This window comes from Protomyctophum bolini (genome assembly GCF_963924005.1).
Source record: "Protomyctophum bolini genome assembly, chromosome: 21".
NCBI lineage: Eukaryota > Metazoa > Chordata > Actinopteri > Myctophiformes > Myctophidae > Protomyctophum > Protomyctophum bolini.
Window position 1 is genome coordinate 16,483,216 of NC_137882.1, and position 15,519 is coordinate 16,498,734.

At 39.6% G+C, this 15,519-nt stretch overlaps 2 protein-coding genes across 2 annotated transcripts in view; both read right to left on the reverse strand.

Moving 5' to 3' along the window:
- Positions 1 to 6,120, reverse strand: part of topbp1 (DNA topoisomerase II binding protein 1) — a 29,455-nt gene extending 23,335 nt beyond the window's left edge. The window contains exons 1-9 of the mRNA XM_080793540.1: positions 5,739 to 6,120; positions 4,420 to 4,526; positions 4,182 to 4,316; positions 3,914 to 4,057; positions 3,137 to 3,318; positions 2,456 to 2,649; positions 1,912 to 2,091; positions 940 to 1,100; positions 166 to 329 (exon numbers count right to left, since the gene is read on the reverse strand). Of these exons, the coding sequence (XP_080649666.1) occupies positions 166 to 329; positions 940 to 1,100; positions 1,912 to 2,091; positions 2,456 to 2,649; positions 3,137 to 3,318; positions 3,914 to 4,057; positions 4,182 to 4,316; positions 4,420 to 4,503 (1,244 nt within the window). The 5' untranslated portion in view covers positions 4,504 to 4,526; positions 5,739 to 6,120. The remainder of the gene's footprint in view (positions 1 to 165; positions 330 to 939; positions 1,101 to 1,911; positions 2,092 to 2,455; positions 2,650 to 3,136; positions 3,319 to 3,913; positions 4,058 to 4,181; positions 4,317 to 4,419; positions 4,527 to 5,738) is intronic.
- A 1,837-nt stretch (positions 6,121 to 7,957) lies between these two features.
- Positions 7,958 to 14,151, reverse strand: LOC308336256 (hypoxanthine-guanine phosphoribosyltransferase-like). Its single transcript, XM_080793566.1, has 9 exons — positions 14,026 to 14,151; positions 13,562 to 13,668; positions 13,017 to 13,200; positions 11,067 to 11,132; positions 10,743 to 10,760; positions 10,508 to 10,590; positions 9,978 to 10,024; positions 8,600 to 8,676; positions 7,958 to 8,086 (listed from the first exon to the last, which is right to left on the reverse strand). Exons 1-9 carry the CDS (start codon positions 14,056 to 14,058, stop codon positions 8,039 to 8,041), a joined length of 663 nt encoding a protein of 220 aa, XP_080649692.1. The 5' UTR covers positions 14,059 to 14,151; the 3' UTR covers positions 7,958 to 8,038.
- Between the last annotated feature and the right edge of the window lie 1,368 nt (positions 14,152 to 15,519).

The following is a 15,519-nucleotide window of genomic DNA, read 5'->3' on the forward strand; positions in this document are numbered from 1 at the left end:
TGGGAGAGAACAATCATGCATAGACGCCGTTTATGTTCTGGTATCCTAGGCACGACATTGTTCTCTCGGAACTCTACATTTATGTGACTATTTAAACAAAATCGGCAAAGTAACTACAGTTTTCAAACAGTTGTAGTGTGATTTGCCTCAGCATTAGTTTCAAACCTATGAGTGGCTTTGCACAAGAAGTTCTTGAGGTCGGCGTCAGGCTCTCCCATGACCACATGAGTGAGCTCCTCACTGGGCTGGTTGAAGCGAAGACCGCCGGCCATGTTCACCAGGCGTCGGAGCTTCTCCAGCTTCTTCACCGACAGGCCACACAGATAGAGCTGTACAGAAAGTTAAGATGTGTCGCAGTTGTGAGCTTGTGGATCTGATATTTTCAGAACTAGTCACCACTAGTGACTACTAGTCCCTCCCTAACGTTTTAGCCTAGTTTATATTTGTTGACAAAATTGTCAATATATAAATTACAATTTAGTCATCGTCATCGCTAGTTTTTATTTAGTTTGTCTGTGAAAAAAGGTATCGAACATTTTTCATCATACTTGTATACCAAAATCAACACTAATGCGACCTGAACCAAGGGTTCCCAAACTTTTAGGTGCTATAAGTTGGATCAGTTTCTTCATGTCGGTAACCTGACTCTGGAACCTGAGATGGAAGACGCTTGCTTCACATTAGCTTCACAACCAACTTCCATCTGGGATCACTGTAGCCCAATCGCTGAAGAAGGCCGTCCATTTTTTTCAAGCTACTTGGCAGGTGATTGGAAGATCCCGCCCGTAACTGCCGCGGATTGGTCCGGCCCGGTTCATCGCGAGTCCCTGAGCGGCACCAGATGGGGCTGTATTGTGAACTAGTGAATAGATACCGGCCCATCTGGCGGAGTCAGGTTATCCCGTCGGTGCAGTAGTGAATAAATGTCTCTCGTTTTACCTTACAGCCATCTAGCACGTCATCGGCAGGGCAGGCGGACATATCCAGGCCATCAATGGGGTCTGGTGTGTCCACGGTGGTGCTGTTGGTGGTGACGGCCGTGTCATTCACCGGCATGCTGGTGTTGACCGAGATGTTGCTCAGGCCCAAGAGTGACGGAGCTGTTTGGGAGTAAAGAAAAAAGAACTCTCAAAATTACAATTCAGTTGCGGACGGACTGACACATTCCAAACGGAAATAATACAGAATACAGGTTGAGTGTGTGACTTTATCCCACAGTGGTGGGATGAAACAATGTTGATGTCGAACCGATTTTGAAAAACGGCGTCATAATTACAGCTTAAAAAGGTAGGGTAAGTGATGTGTTGGTAAAAACAAAAAGGTGTTTTGTTAAAAGATTAATGCATTGTATTCTACTAGAATTTCGCACACAAAAAAGAGGCTCAGGGGCTTCCGCGCCTTTGCTGTCACAGCCCCCACTCTGTGGAACAGCATTCCCCTCACGGTTAGGTCTGCACCCTCCGTTGAGTCTTTTAAATCACAACTTAAAACATTTTTATATTCACAAGCCTTTGCATCACCGACATGATCTTGCACCTTTCCTTTTAGATTACTCTGTCCTATATGCCTGTTGTTTTATTATTGACGTCTTCTGCACTGAATTGTATTGTATTGCATTTGTGAAGCACTTTGGTACAATGAGAGTTGTTTTTAAATGTGCTATATAAATACCTTTGATTTGATTTGTGTTTTTTTATTGTGCGTCTTGTTTCGTATAATGGACCCACTGTGTCTGGAATAAAGTTTTCAAACAATCTATCCAATTTATCAGCTTATTTTTTATAGAGTTTCAGTTGCAAATTTGTCTGCTCATTTCTTTGTGTCGTCACTTCCAATTTCACTCGTTTAATCTGTATGCTGTCCTGATTGGATATAAAAGAATTGACCCGTGGTGGTGGACGCTTGGCTCACCGTCCTTCCTGCTGCCGCCAGTGGGGGTGGAGGTCTGCGGCCGGCTGTCCTTATTGGCCGCCGTGCGGTCCACTTTGTAGCGGATCTCGTCCTGACAGGAACCCTTCTCTATACTGTCAAACAGCCAGTATATAGACACACAGTGCACGTTCCACTTGCGGGCGCACTCGTACTTCTGACCTGTGAACAGCATAATGTACACAAGTCAAGATACAGTGACAAAACAAGATGTACAGTTGTATGAGTATAGGCCTGTCATAATTATTACATAAACGCCTAATCGCTTTATTTGAGATAATTGCAATTATTTTAGATAATCGTTTCCACGTTTTTCAAAAATAGCAACTATATTTATTTTGCAACTGGACTGAACTGTGTAACTGAAGTTTGTGGCGTAAAAGTACAATATTTGGATCCGAGATGTAGTGGAGTAAAAGTACTGGCAATTGTAAATACTAAATACTCAAGTAAAGTACAAATAGTACAGTACTTAGTTACTTTACACCTCTGCCGATAATACATTATTCAATCAAACACGACTGGCCTTTGGGTTCACTGACGATGAGGTGAGTGCACTCGTTCATCTTGAGCTGCCCGCTGTAGTTGGCTCCGTGGAGCTCACAGAGCCGCTCCACCTCTTTGCGGTCCAGAGAGTTGAGGCCCGTCACACAGATGATGCAGCCGTGCAGCACCGGACACAGGTAGTCCTCCATGGGCAGGTCTTTGTACCTGAAAAGACTGAGGGACAGAGGTGGGAGAGAATACAGTATACCTTTCACGTTTATTTAGAGTTAACCCATTTAGGCCTGACCTAAATGCTCCAGTTTTCTGAAAAAAATATTTTCACGATAAGAAATAGCAGACCTACAAGCTCGTAGCGCGCCACTCGGTGGCACGCTATGAGCTTGTAGATCTGATATTTTTCAATAGCTAGAGTATAACATAATGCTTAAAACACCAAAAGGGGTTCCCGCCCAAAATGGGTTTTACTTTTAAGGCAGCTTGCATGCTTCATCATTTTAATTAACAATGTAATTTTTCAATCAATTTCAAAGAGCACACGCTCAATACCTCATTTTAAAATGACCTTTCCAATTTAGAAGCACAAGCAGTTGTCAGAATCCCAATATAAATGTAATATTACATTATATCCAACGCGGAAATCAGTTATAATTCTGGGTTCCTAAAACATAATTTCACATTTCACATAAACGTAAATGAATACCTGTCTTGTGATTTCTCCCAGCACGTTCTGACCCATGTGGGCAGCAGGATAGGTTTGCCGTAGCTGGCAGCTACCAGGTACTTCTTGCTGCCGACCTCCCCGGCTATCAGGTGAGTGACACACACGTTAAGGTCCAGATAGACCCTGCCACCCATTAGCTTCACCAGGTCCGTCACTTCTGCCTGTGAATGCACACATACATGGACGAAAACAAAAAGGTGTTTTCTTCATTGTTTTGACGATATTCTCCTGACATATAATACATTGTATTGCCTCTCTCCAAACGTAGGTATAATTCACTATTCTTTGCACGGTCTTGTCCTGTTTTGCCCTTGTCCTAATGTTGTTGTAACTGCACTCTGCTGTCCCACCAAACCAAAGTCCTAACATGTTTACATGTCATGGCAATAAAGTCTTCTGATTCTGACCAAACCTTGAGATGATACTTGTACTAGAACAAAATCCAGCTACCAGGCAGCAGGCACAAAACCAAATTCTACCCCTTCTACCCCGGACTTTAACTCAGGTCTCCTGCGCAAGTGCTGAATTTAAAATATTCAAGTTGCTATATACTGCACACAGCTGTTCCCGACCTTCATTAAAGGTATAACACAACCTATAGGCGTTCCAGGTTTAAAGGGGATAACAACATGCTCTACCATACAGATCGGACAAAAATACGTTTAATTAACTAATTCATAATACAGCTTTAAACTCTTGTAAGTGAGGAGCGATTATACCAACTCAAATAGAAGCAAACAGCATTGCTGAACTAACCCGTACTATCTTGTCCAGGCTGGTACAGGATATGACGAGGTCAGCCATCGCCATGTTATAGACCGGCTTCTCTGCTTTGGGAACACTTATGTTTTGCTGCAGGCAGTATAGAACCACCAGTGGGCTTACTATTCTGTAGCCATGCTGCACAAAGAAAGAGAGACGGGACAAACCGACAGCAATGAATGACCACACGCTATGGCACAAAATATATCGGGCAGTATCCGACTTTAGACACGAGTGAGACAAGAGTCCTGCTTTGCCAGACCTTCAAGCAGTTCTGAAAGGCCGGCGTGGTGAAGTCGCTGAAGACGAACAGAGACGAGTCCTTCTGGTTCAGCTGTAAAGCAGCATCCTCATCAATGATCTTCACGTACTCCTCAGACTGCAGCTCCAGGACGGCCTGTTCTCAAAACAAAACGGTACAACAAAGAGCACGTTATAGTCTCTGCTGTTCACTAAATAGAAATACTAATATAGCCTGTGTTGACAAAGCAGAGTCTTACCTCATAAGCCTTGATGGCAGACTCCGTCTTCTGCCCAACAAACTTCACAAAGTAGTAACCACCTTTGACATCTTTCTTAGACATGTTGAGTCTGGTTTGTACTGTAACTGTATATGGCAGAATAACACACGTTAATATGTTGAATCTAGAGTTGCAACACCAACCCTTGACAGTTCACATCAAAAACAGAAAGGTACGATCTGATTGTATTACAGGTGAGGGGACTCATTAGGTCCACTGGCAGAGCCTGACCAGAGCCTTTTGTGGTATTTCTGGACAACTGTGTATCCCAGACTCAAGGCCGGGCACTGCACTGCCTGTGGTGGTGTGGTACGTGTGTGTCAAGTCGGTGGGGCAAATGGTTCTCGAGTTACATGGACTTTTCTGTATTGCAACTTCAGAGGTAGTATTCAAGAGTAATTGTATTGAAACAATCCAAAGGTTCCTCGATTGATTGAATATGGATTGCCTTTCAGAGATTTGTCAGCCATTATTAAAATGTCAATAAGAAAACAATATTTACGTTTCGTGGTTTTTGATTGTGTGACTTTGGCAGCCAGTACTGCTGTAACAGGATAGGTGGGCACTTGGACATCTGGGCACTCTATGTAAAATTGACTATTTTGTCCAAAATGTTAATAAGCAAGTCTTATGCACACCTGATACTAGGCTCTGAGACAGGTGCGTGGCAGGGCTCAAAGTATTCCGAAAAATTCACAGTGCACAAAGACCCGCACACCGTCTGCACTTGCAATATGAACACATTTATTAGACAACGTTTCGGTCACAGCAGGTTGTAAGCTTACACCTCTAGTACTCATAGGCCTATACAGCAGTTATTACACATATTCAATTAACTTTACAGATTAAAAGGAAAGTAGAAAATGTTTTTTTTAAGTAAGTAAAAAATCGTGATTAGAACGTTTGACAATGGTCCAATATTTGCTACAAAATGTGACAAAACATGTAGCCTATAGGCCTATCCGGTTATTTTGGGGCATAAACATGAAGTTGAAGGATACATTTAAGTCTGATAATGATGTTGTACCTTGCATGTTCACATCACGAATACATTACATAACACCATTTTGGTTTTGCAAATATTTACTTTAACATTTTGGCCAAAAAAGACAACTTTACATTGGAGGTGCCTTGAGCCCATCCATGCCCCGTCACCGTGCCCACTAGCCCTACAAGCAGAACCCAATGCTACTTAAGTTTCTGACATTTTTTAGACCGACATCCAAATTTCAGAAAAGCTTTACGGAGGTTTCCGAGAGGGGCTATACGTGCCCACCTAATGTGTTCATGTCACTTACCTTCAAATACAGAAATGTACGGCCAGTTTTCAACGAATGACGCCCAATCACTCAAATAGAAAAATAGTAATGCTGCTAGACCACTAGAACATACTTTGTCATTAGTTATAAGATACAAAATAAATAAACAAACAAACAGATAGTGTCTGGTTGTTTGACAGCTATCTGCTGCTAAACAATATCAATGTAACATTTAAAAGGCTCGCTGCACAGATGAGAGCCTCGCGCTGCCACGGTGTTTAAAACACAGAGAGACATTAAGACACGCGGCGCAGATTATCGTAAACATATGCCTGCTATTCGAGGACGCAAATAAACTGGAATATAGAATACTTGTTAATTCATAATCACATTTTTAGCTACGCAAGTCTCTCTGTTGTTGTTTATTCGCGCCAATGATGCTTCCTTTTCCGGCATGTGCCTACTAACTAAAATGTCCGTCGGATGCACCCATTATGGGTGCACCCCCTGTCCGTCCGGGTACCAGGCAGTACAACATAGTTCCGAATCCGAAGTAGACTTTAGTGGTTGGCTCTTTCAGATACAACATTATTATCCCTTCTTTGTACTGCAACTGCTCAAACAAGTTGGCAATATATAGTAGGGGAGAGCCGCCTTGGATGTAACGCGTCACGGTTGTAACATGGACGTTATCTCTTGATTGGTCAACGCCACCATGACGCCATCGCGTCAGTATGTGTACAGCAACGTACTCTACGTGCCCAGGAAGTTTGAAGTGTTTACCTTCATCCTGCGGGGAGCTATTGGCGAAAAACTGACTTTTTTCAAAATGCGTATAATTTTACACCTGGAGTATTTGTGTGCTACAAGTTTTTTCTTTGGTGTTGGTGAATAAAAATCCACATGGATGTCTTCATGCTTATGTTCTTCATTAGTTTGCATCGTGTTTAGACGGAATTCACGTTCATTCTGGTCTGTAAGCAACGGCAAAGAAAACTTCGGAGGGAGGGTCAATTGTAACATGTGTTACAAATGGTCCGCTTCCATTCAATGCCATTATAAGTAATATTTACATATTTGACATATTGGCCAATATTATATGTTCTAAAATTGTATTGTATTGTGTAGTGTATTCTAAAATTAGTTTAGGGTTGTATAACATTGTACAACTCAATCAATCAAACGTTTGTTTAATCAATGTATTTCCCCATTGAACTGAAAAAAAAGCCCAAACTGCACACCCGATACTATTTAATATTTCCCAATATGTTTGATACATTTTCTTATCACATCCATGGTATGAAAACAATGCTAAGGAGTTGCTTCAATGAAATATAATTGCTTTAAGATGAAAACGATATGTTTAATGGTGTTTTTTAGCGTTGTTACATTTATACTCCATGCTGTTACAATTAATCCGATATGCGCAGCAAATGTAACACTGAAACAGCGTCCACGTTCGGTTTAATAACTCCCGACCTGTTTTATCAAAAAAATAACTTGAAGTGGTTTATGGTAGCTGACATGTGTAGGTCCGTTGCCTGAAAATATTACATGTGTAGCTAAACGGATCTCCGAGTAAAAAAATGAAACGTGCAAAATGTTACATCCAAGGCGGCTCTCCCCTACATTTCTTCCTTTTCCTACAACTTCTTTATTTCCCCCTTTTTTATTGTCGTCACTTTTTGGTTTTAATGTATGGATTATTTTATTTTGGTGCTGGATTGAATTTAAGAATTTAAGAAAACTTTATTATTACTAAGGATGAAATTGATTACATGTATTGTGTAGCCTAGGCCTATTGTACACACCTGCAATAAAGTAGACTATATAGGCACCGCAGGGGGGGGGGAGTTGGCAAAATATATTGTTTTAATTAAAAAGAGACTCACTTGACTTTGAACCATCAATTGAAATTATGTAGAATAGATATGCTATAGTGTTTTCAGAACATTTGGTTGTTTTAGTTTTATATAATTTTATAATTTTCCTCCAAATGTATTTTTTATTTGGCTATCCATTTTGCAATCATTCCAAGCACCTTCTCTAGGGTAGAGACTAGGCTACTGCAATGGCCTATAGGCCTACACTTGAAGAAGTCCACGTAATGCAAAGTACAGTTACTTTGAAATTAATAGACACTGCTGTAAAATGTTTAGGTTATTATAATATCCCTTTGATGTTAAATAATAGCGTACAATAATAGTTAACAATTTCAATTAACATCACACAAATATTGAGCTCACACATAGACAGTCTTTTTATTTGGCAAACCATACGCTTGGTTCAATATTGTAAAAAAAAAAAAAAACGAAAAAAAAGTCCTTCAAAGTTATTTGTCAAATCTTGTACTTCATCTTTCCAGTCTCGCTGATGACACAGATATGCTAAAAGGAGGGGAGGAGAGGGGAGGGAGGGACATAGAAAGCAGAGGACATGTGGAAGGAAGGAGGGAGGGAGTGAAAGGAATAGAAAGGATTGAGGGATAGATTGGACAGGGCAGGGGAGAGAGGCCAGAGACAGGAAGGAAACGAAGGGTCAATTATTAATTGTTTGTAGATATATACATTTTAAGAAGCCAGCCAGAGGTATTTCAACATTCAGCACAATGGAGAGATTGGGGCATATGTTGAATGTTTGACATGATCTAACATTCATGTTTGATAATAATTTAATTTGATGCATCCTTTTCATTAATTCATTTAAAATCAAGTGCAGATGTTAAGTACTGTTAATTATTCTGATCAGAGGACATTCAGTATAGGTGAGTTGAAGTTTCAGGAAGAAAAATGTGTCTGATTGTGGTGAACTTTCCAGCCCAATGCTTCTCAACCCTGCCATATCATTATTTAAAGGTGACTTTGTGTAGCAGCAGCAGCAGTAATAGACTCTGGACTTACATTCAGGTCACGGAAATACTCGTTGTAGTCCAAGGCATAGCCAACCACAAAGCGGTTGGGGATTTCAAATCCAACATCTGTCAAAGACCAAACACAGGTACATGAACTGAGACTGATGTAATAGTAATAGGATATCACAAGAACATCCTGCAAATGACTGTTCACGGTTTCATAGGCCTATCCACGAGGGGGGCAGCCAGCCGTAGCTGAGTAAGGTCAAGCTTCCCCTCCTCTTATGGGCTGGGCAGTGGGCACAACAGTAATGGTTGCCTAACAATGGTGATTTGTGGATGTTCATATTTGGACGCCACTTGTGGCTGTCCAGTGTACTGTATATAGGCTAGTGGTTCTCAACCAGTGGTCCGAGGACCAGTTGTCCTTGAAGGGATTACAGGTGGTTCCCAGCTAAATGATGGAGAGTTGGTAACTAAATTAACCCTTATAGATCTTTAACTGTTGAGAGCGTAACATTTTACACTTTCAAGAGTTCAATTATTGTTATACATCTGCATTACTTAATTTACAAGAAGTCTACACAATTAGAGAACGTAGAAGAATTGTTATTTTGATCAACATTTGCCTGTTAACTTTCTGGTAATGATACCACATTAATATACAGCATGGAATGTGAACAAAATTCAACGACAACTAAATATTCAAAGTTTTGGAAACTGAAAATGTCTAATTGTATTCTCTGCAGCTGTTTGGTCTTGTTACCATTCTAAGTGCCCTTATTTTATTATACTGTACTTATATATGTATGTACTGTATGTTATTGTTTTGTTTTTTGTTTGTTTTTCAAAAAAAGAAAAATGCAATAAATATATTGTTAAAAGGTTTTGGGTCTGAGATGCTAAATCTCATCAAATGGTGGTCTGTGGCTTAAATGCTGAATAAATAATGGACCTTGATATGGGTTGAAAATCACTGATAGGCCTATGGACATATCTGCGCGCCCACCACAGAAGCACATGCACAGATGTGCAAACAGAAATATTTTGCTGTTGTCGGGCAGAAACCTCTATCTCCATAATTATTCTAACCTTTTGTGTTTTTTTCATAAATTAATGCTCTATACTTGATCATATTACAGCGTCACACAAAAGCATCAAAAGTAGCAGATCCACAAGGTCACAGTGCAAAGCCATGTGTTTTGCATCCAAAATGTAATCAATTAGCTACTTTTGATACTTTTGACTTTGAATCCTGAAAAGTAACCGTTTTGGACACATGAGGTTACAGAAACGACAGATATATTTAGTATTACTGTTGAAAAAGAAAAGGAAAAAAGGACATTCTTTGTCAGGAGAATAATTATCAAAAGTAGGACACAGCTAGTCATGGCCATGGGTGACATCACAGCATAAGAGGCACTTACAATCTGTCAGACCTTCAGCCATGTTAGGAACCCTCTTCACTAGCAGGCTGCAACACAGATCACAGTGTTCCAACATTCACTTAACGCATTTTGACAATAGCAGATCTACAAGCGCACGTCATACGTTGCGAAGTGACGCATTGTGAGCTTGTAGATCAGCTATTTTCATATGGTCATATGACAAAGTATAAATCAGGAGTATCGATAGTATTGTTTTTATCTATTTTGTTACTTAACTTTTTGTTTATGTTTGATGACGGACAAAAACTGAGCATTTTGTATGAGCATTAAGTATAGTGTAATCTAAGAAACATAGCAGATGACACTATTTATTACTTTGTAGAACATTGGAGAATATTATTACATTTAATCCGATGAAGGATGCGTCACAAAATGTGACTATAAACGTGAAAATAAATCCATTCATTAATTTCAAGGGGATAAGCAAAGATGCTTATCAATGGGGGGTTCAGCATAATGGGCATGTTGTCTTATAGGGAACACTGTTTTCCAAAAACAAAGGGACTCACCCCGCGGCCTTGACCATCTTAGGCTGAAAGGTCTCTACATGCTTTAGGAGGGTCTTCATGGTCTTTCCTGTGTCAATTATAGCCTTTGGGTGGAGAAGAGCAAGTTTAAAAAACGAGAAGAGGATTGTTCTGTAAAGAAGAGTGTGGTACACAGCTTGTTTTAATGACGAGTTTTATTACAGGGTGAAATGTCCACAAGAAAACAATGTTCAATGTGCAGAAAGTAAATGCTTACCTCAACAATCAGAACATTCTTCATAAGAGCATAAAAAAAAAGAAATACACATGTGTTAACTGCTGTAACTATTGCAATATTAATATAGCGCAAACATGTTATGCATGATTAACTTAAAACTAAACTGGTCATAATCCTAACTTTGACCCTAGACCTGAGATTTGTGCATAACTGGCCCAGCCACCTTATTTGACAGATTTAGGATTTGCCCATTTCCATGCCCTGCAGAAGCTGTGTTTAGATGAAGTGACTGGAATGTACTGAATGTTATTATCACTATTGATATTGTGTACACTATTGTGTGTAGGCCTACACACACCTTACCTTCCCACGGAGGAAGGACAGATCTCGGCTCCCTATGATGTGTAGGTCCTCTGTCGACTGGTCATTCTGGGAGAGGCAGAGACACAGCAGAGTCAGAGAAGATTCACAGTAGTATATTAACCCAGATGTGTGGTCTACTGGTCTTTGCTGCACACTGATCTGGCTCAGTGAGATGAAGACACTGCACTCAACTCAACTTTGAGTTGACGTGGGATCAAATCTCATTGGGTTACTTCATTACCCTCTTGTTATGTCTTTAAAAAATAAATGCGTAAAATTCTTTGTAAAATTCACTGACACTTTCATCTTGTATAATGTTCCCAGCCACATCTCAAGTACAAAGACACTTATTTAGTTTAGGTTAGTTTAGTTTCCACCACATCCTGAAAAGGACAGGATAGATTTGTCACGTGAAATATTTCAAACCTCTGGCATCAGATTTTTAAATAAAAGATACTGTGTAGCTCACAGAAAAGAAGATCATAACAAAAAAAGAATAAGAGGGGAATGCGGCTAGCAAAGACTCAAACTCCGCTCCCCAGGTAGAACTGAGTATTGAAATCTCATTGAGCCACACGCTAATGCTGAAAGGAGAGGAAGGCAGATGGGTTTATAAACACTCTAGGTATGATGTAATCTGCAACTCAGGGGGATGAGTCATGTTGAACTCAACTCTCAGACAAGAAATTGACAAAGCTCTATTAATACCTAGTTACTAAATTACTGTGTGGTTCTGTGCAACTATACCTATACTATAAGTGGTGTCTTTTCACACAAACGTGGAAATGTTTCATGAACCCTTTTTTCTTCAATCTCTTTGAATCTCTTTCCATAATCATAATATAAAAATATGCCAAGACCTCCCCCAAAAACAAGAGGGGTATTTTGTGCCCTTTGAGATTTGAACTCAGTTCACTGGAGGGTGAACTGTAGTACTGATCTCATTGAGCCACATGAACTATGCAGAGAAAACGGAAGACAGAGAGGCTTATAAACACTATTAGTTATGATCTACAGTATAGCCTACAGCTTGGGTAGGAGGAGCTTTTGAGGCAACTTGTTTCCTGGTTGACGAGGAACCAGCACAGCTCTATCGCCTTTTATGTCTATACTTGTACAATGCCGTACTGTTTATTTCAGCTGCTATACCAAGCAGCTTTATACTCTGTCTGATACATGTAGAGTCTACATGTATCAGACAGAGTTCTCTTATTATATACATTATAATACGTCTACATTGTAGACGTATTATAATGTATATAATAAGAGAAGTGTAGGAACACCACACATCTGGGTTTAATAAACTACTCTATTAGAGAATATGTAATCTCACTCTAGTAACACTCTAGACAGAATAAGCATTCCACATTACATGAAACTGTCAACAATACAGCATCAGAATTATGACATCTCATAAAAGAAGAAACAATTTAAAAAACAATACAGTACATAAAAACAAGAGGATGAGTGGCCCAGCTGATCGAACTCCGCTCCCCGTCTGGTAGAATTTAGCATCGAAATCTCATTTGAACCACAAGCATATTGCTCGAAGGAGAGGGAAGCAGCCAGGCTTATTAACACTCTAGTCTAGTATGATGTCATCGGCGGCTCGGGGGAAAGAAGCCTGTCAGTTTTTTCCCCTTTTTTTTCTAATCGATGGACAAACAACTATCTCCACATAGATGGTCAAAAAAAACACCTAACTCCAATTGAGATATGGGTAAATGATGTCATGGACATTCAAGTATCTGACATAAAGTTACCATAACTTTGATGAGGTAGTATTGTGTTGTTTTAAACACATCATTATTTTCATTTCCTGAAAAGTAAAATATTTTGGACATTGGACACGTTTCTGCCCCGACATCACAGATATACTAGTATATACAATAGCCATGATACCCTTGAAATATACGTATGGTACTGCACTGCTCACTCCAGTTCAAATACCAGATAGCTCTTCAGACGGATAAACTCCACCCTGGTCTCCAGGTACTTGTTGGAGTTTCGTCCAAACGCTGTGATGAACTCCACCAGGTCAGAGCAGAACTTGTAGCCTCCCTTTAGCACACACAGTGCCACCAGGTTCTGGTCCTCAATGTCGTCCATGATGTGGTGGGCCAGGCGCTCGATTCTAAAGGGAAAACAACGTCAATTACAATCAGAATAGGAATAAAAAACACCTAATAGTGCGTGCGTGCGTGCGTGCGGGGAGTGTCAAAGGAAGGAAACAATGGGATAATACCGAAATAGTAGTAGTACTATAACTACAGGGGCACTAAAGGGGGTTCCAGGTGGTCCCTGGTGAAGGTCTTTTCAAATGGGGATCAGTGGCCAAATACAGTACAGTAGTTATCAATTTGGGGGTAATTGAGATGAAAATGTTAGTCAATTGACATCATGAGACTAACAGTTCACTCTATCAGCATAAGCAAATAATAGTTGCTGCTTTCCTAACACCAATAGGCAAAAGATCTCTGCTGGTGCATACCAACCTGTCCATGATAACCCCATGTGGAATGTAGACACTCTCAATGTCTTCATGGTAGTGTTGTGGGTAGGTGAACAGGTCCATACTGTAACCTGGCCAGTCATCTTTGATCTGGGACAGACAGCATGGTGGAGTTATGCATGTATTGTTGTACAGGTGCTTATGTGCTGTTGCATGCAATATGGATTGCAACATTAAACTGCGAAGGCAAAAGAACAAAAACATATATATTGTCACTGTCGGTCCTATCTCCATATTTACTTTTTGTGTTTGTTTGTTTGTTTTTTGTGTGCAAATTAACGCCCTATACTTTATCATACTGTACATTAGCATCACACAAAATCAAAAGTAGTATAGATCCACAGATCTGCTACTTTTGAATTTGAATCCTGAAAAGTACCTGTTTTTGGTTTCCACACGACAGAGACGATATGTCGACATACTAGGCATAAATATAATTCAACATACCACAATTCCTCGTTTAATGCCATGGTTTTCCATCCCAGTGGTTTAGCAACTCAGAATGTTCTGATCTGAGTGAGAAGTCGAGCCAGCCAGGATAGACGTTAATTATTGCACAGGATGGACTTAATAAGAATAGATTCTTCTTTCAAAATGGAAGGTGATTTGACATCATCATCACATCACATGACATGGAAGAAGAAAGAAATAGAAAGAAAAAAAAAAACAGGTTGGTTGACACATCTTTTACTCTCACGTGAATTGCTCATCATCAACACTTACAATAGTGGTGTAAAGTACTGTAACTAGTATGTACTCAAGTAATGTGTTTTCAGGTACTTTTTACTTTACTGGAGTATTTCCAATTCTCAATAGTTTTAGTTCTACTCCACCACTACATCTTAGATGCAAATATTGTACCTTTTACACTTTTTGTGAGCTGGTAGATCTGTTATTTAAAAAAAAATTGTATACATTTTGAAACTTATGAAATCGGACACTGCATAATGGATGCTTTTACTTCTTTGTGCTTTAAGTATATTTTGATGCCAAATACTTTTGTACTTTTAATCAAGTACATTGCGAATTCAGAACTTGTACTTTTGTAACAGTGTTTTTACATTGTGGTATTGATACTTTTAATTGAATAAAACATGTCAGTACTTCTTCAACATAAGATAGACCAACATAAGAAATAACAATATTTTGTAGAATTCCACATCGGAGTAGTCACTCCAAACAGCGCCCTCTAGTTTTGACTATGATATTAGTAAACCAAACTGTGAGAAAACTTATTGAACTTATTACATGGGATGTAATGGTGATATACTTTCTTCGACAAAGATCATAGCTTTTAGCTCCTCACAACACACCAATAGGATCAAGTAACCCCCTCCAAACAACAACAATCTAGTGTACCAACTGTACCATAGCAACAGCCAACAGAAAGTAGTGGTAACTTATTAGTGTCTTTAAAAGCATTTAAGTCAAACTAAAGTATCAGAATGCATGAATTTCTATTTTCTTACTTCACACCCAGAACTGGATTATGTCTTAACCAACCAACCCAAATAGGCAATATACAGACCTTTAAGAGCTCACAAACATGGATTGGAAACGTAAAATATTTTCAACGTCATATAGTCATAGTTTATACACTTACTCCTTTTCCAGCAAACAGTGCCACGGTCAGCAGAGTGAAGTCCAAGACATTGTGGGCCACATGGGCAGTCGTAATCACGCTTAAGTCATTTAGGTGAAAGGAATGGTTGTTATCCTCCTTAGATTTCTGTAGAATGGAAGGATAACGCGAGGCACAGTTCACCCGTTGAATTGTGGATAATTGGTTGCATGTGATTTTATTTTTGTTGGCGTGTGGCAATGTCATTATGTCAGTCATAGGAATTCGTTTTTTAAAGCATATAACTGAAAATGAAGAGGTATAGTGCCTGCCCAATGCACTGATGGTAAGTTATGAACAGACATTATGGTCTCTGTCGG

What these genes read in the sequence shown, in the direction of transcription:
- LOC308336256 (XM_080793566.1), bottom strand. Translation starts at nt 14,058, where the DNA reads ATGGAAAACCATGGCATTAAACGAGGAATTGTG. An exon ending in AAGATGGTCAAGGCCGCGGG is followed by an intron (nt 10,025 to 10,507) that starts GTGAGTCCCTTT and finishes TCTGTGTTGCAG; the next exon opens with CCTGCTAGTGAAGAGGGTTC. An exon ending in GGCTGAAGGTCTGACAGATT is followed by an intron (nt 8,677 to 9,977) that starts GTAAGTGCCTCT and finishes GGTCTTTGACAG; the next exon opens with ATGTTGGATTTGAAATCCCC.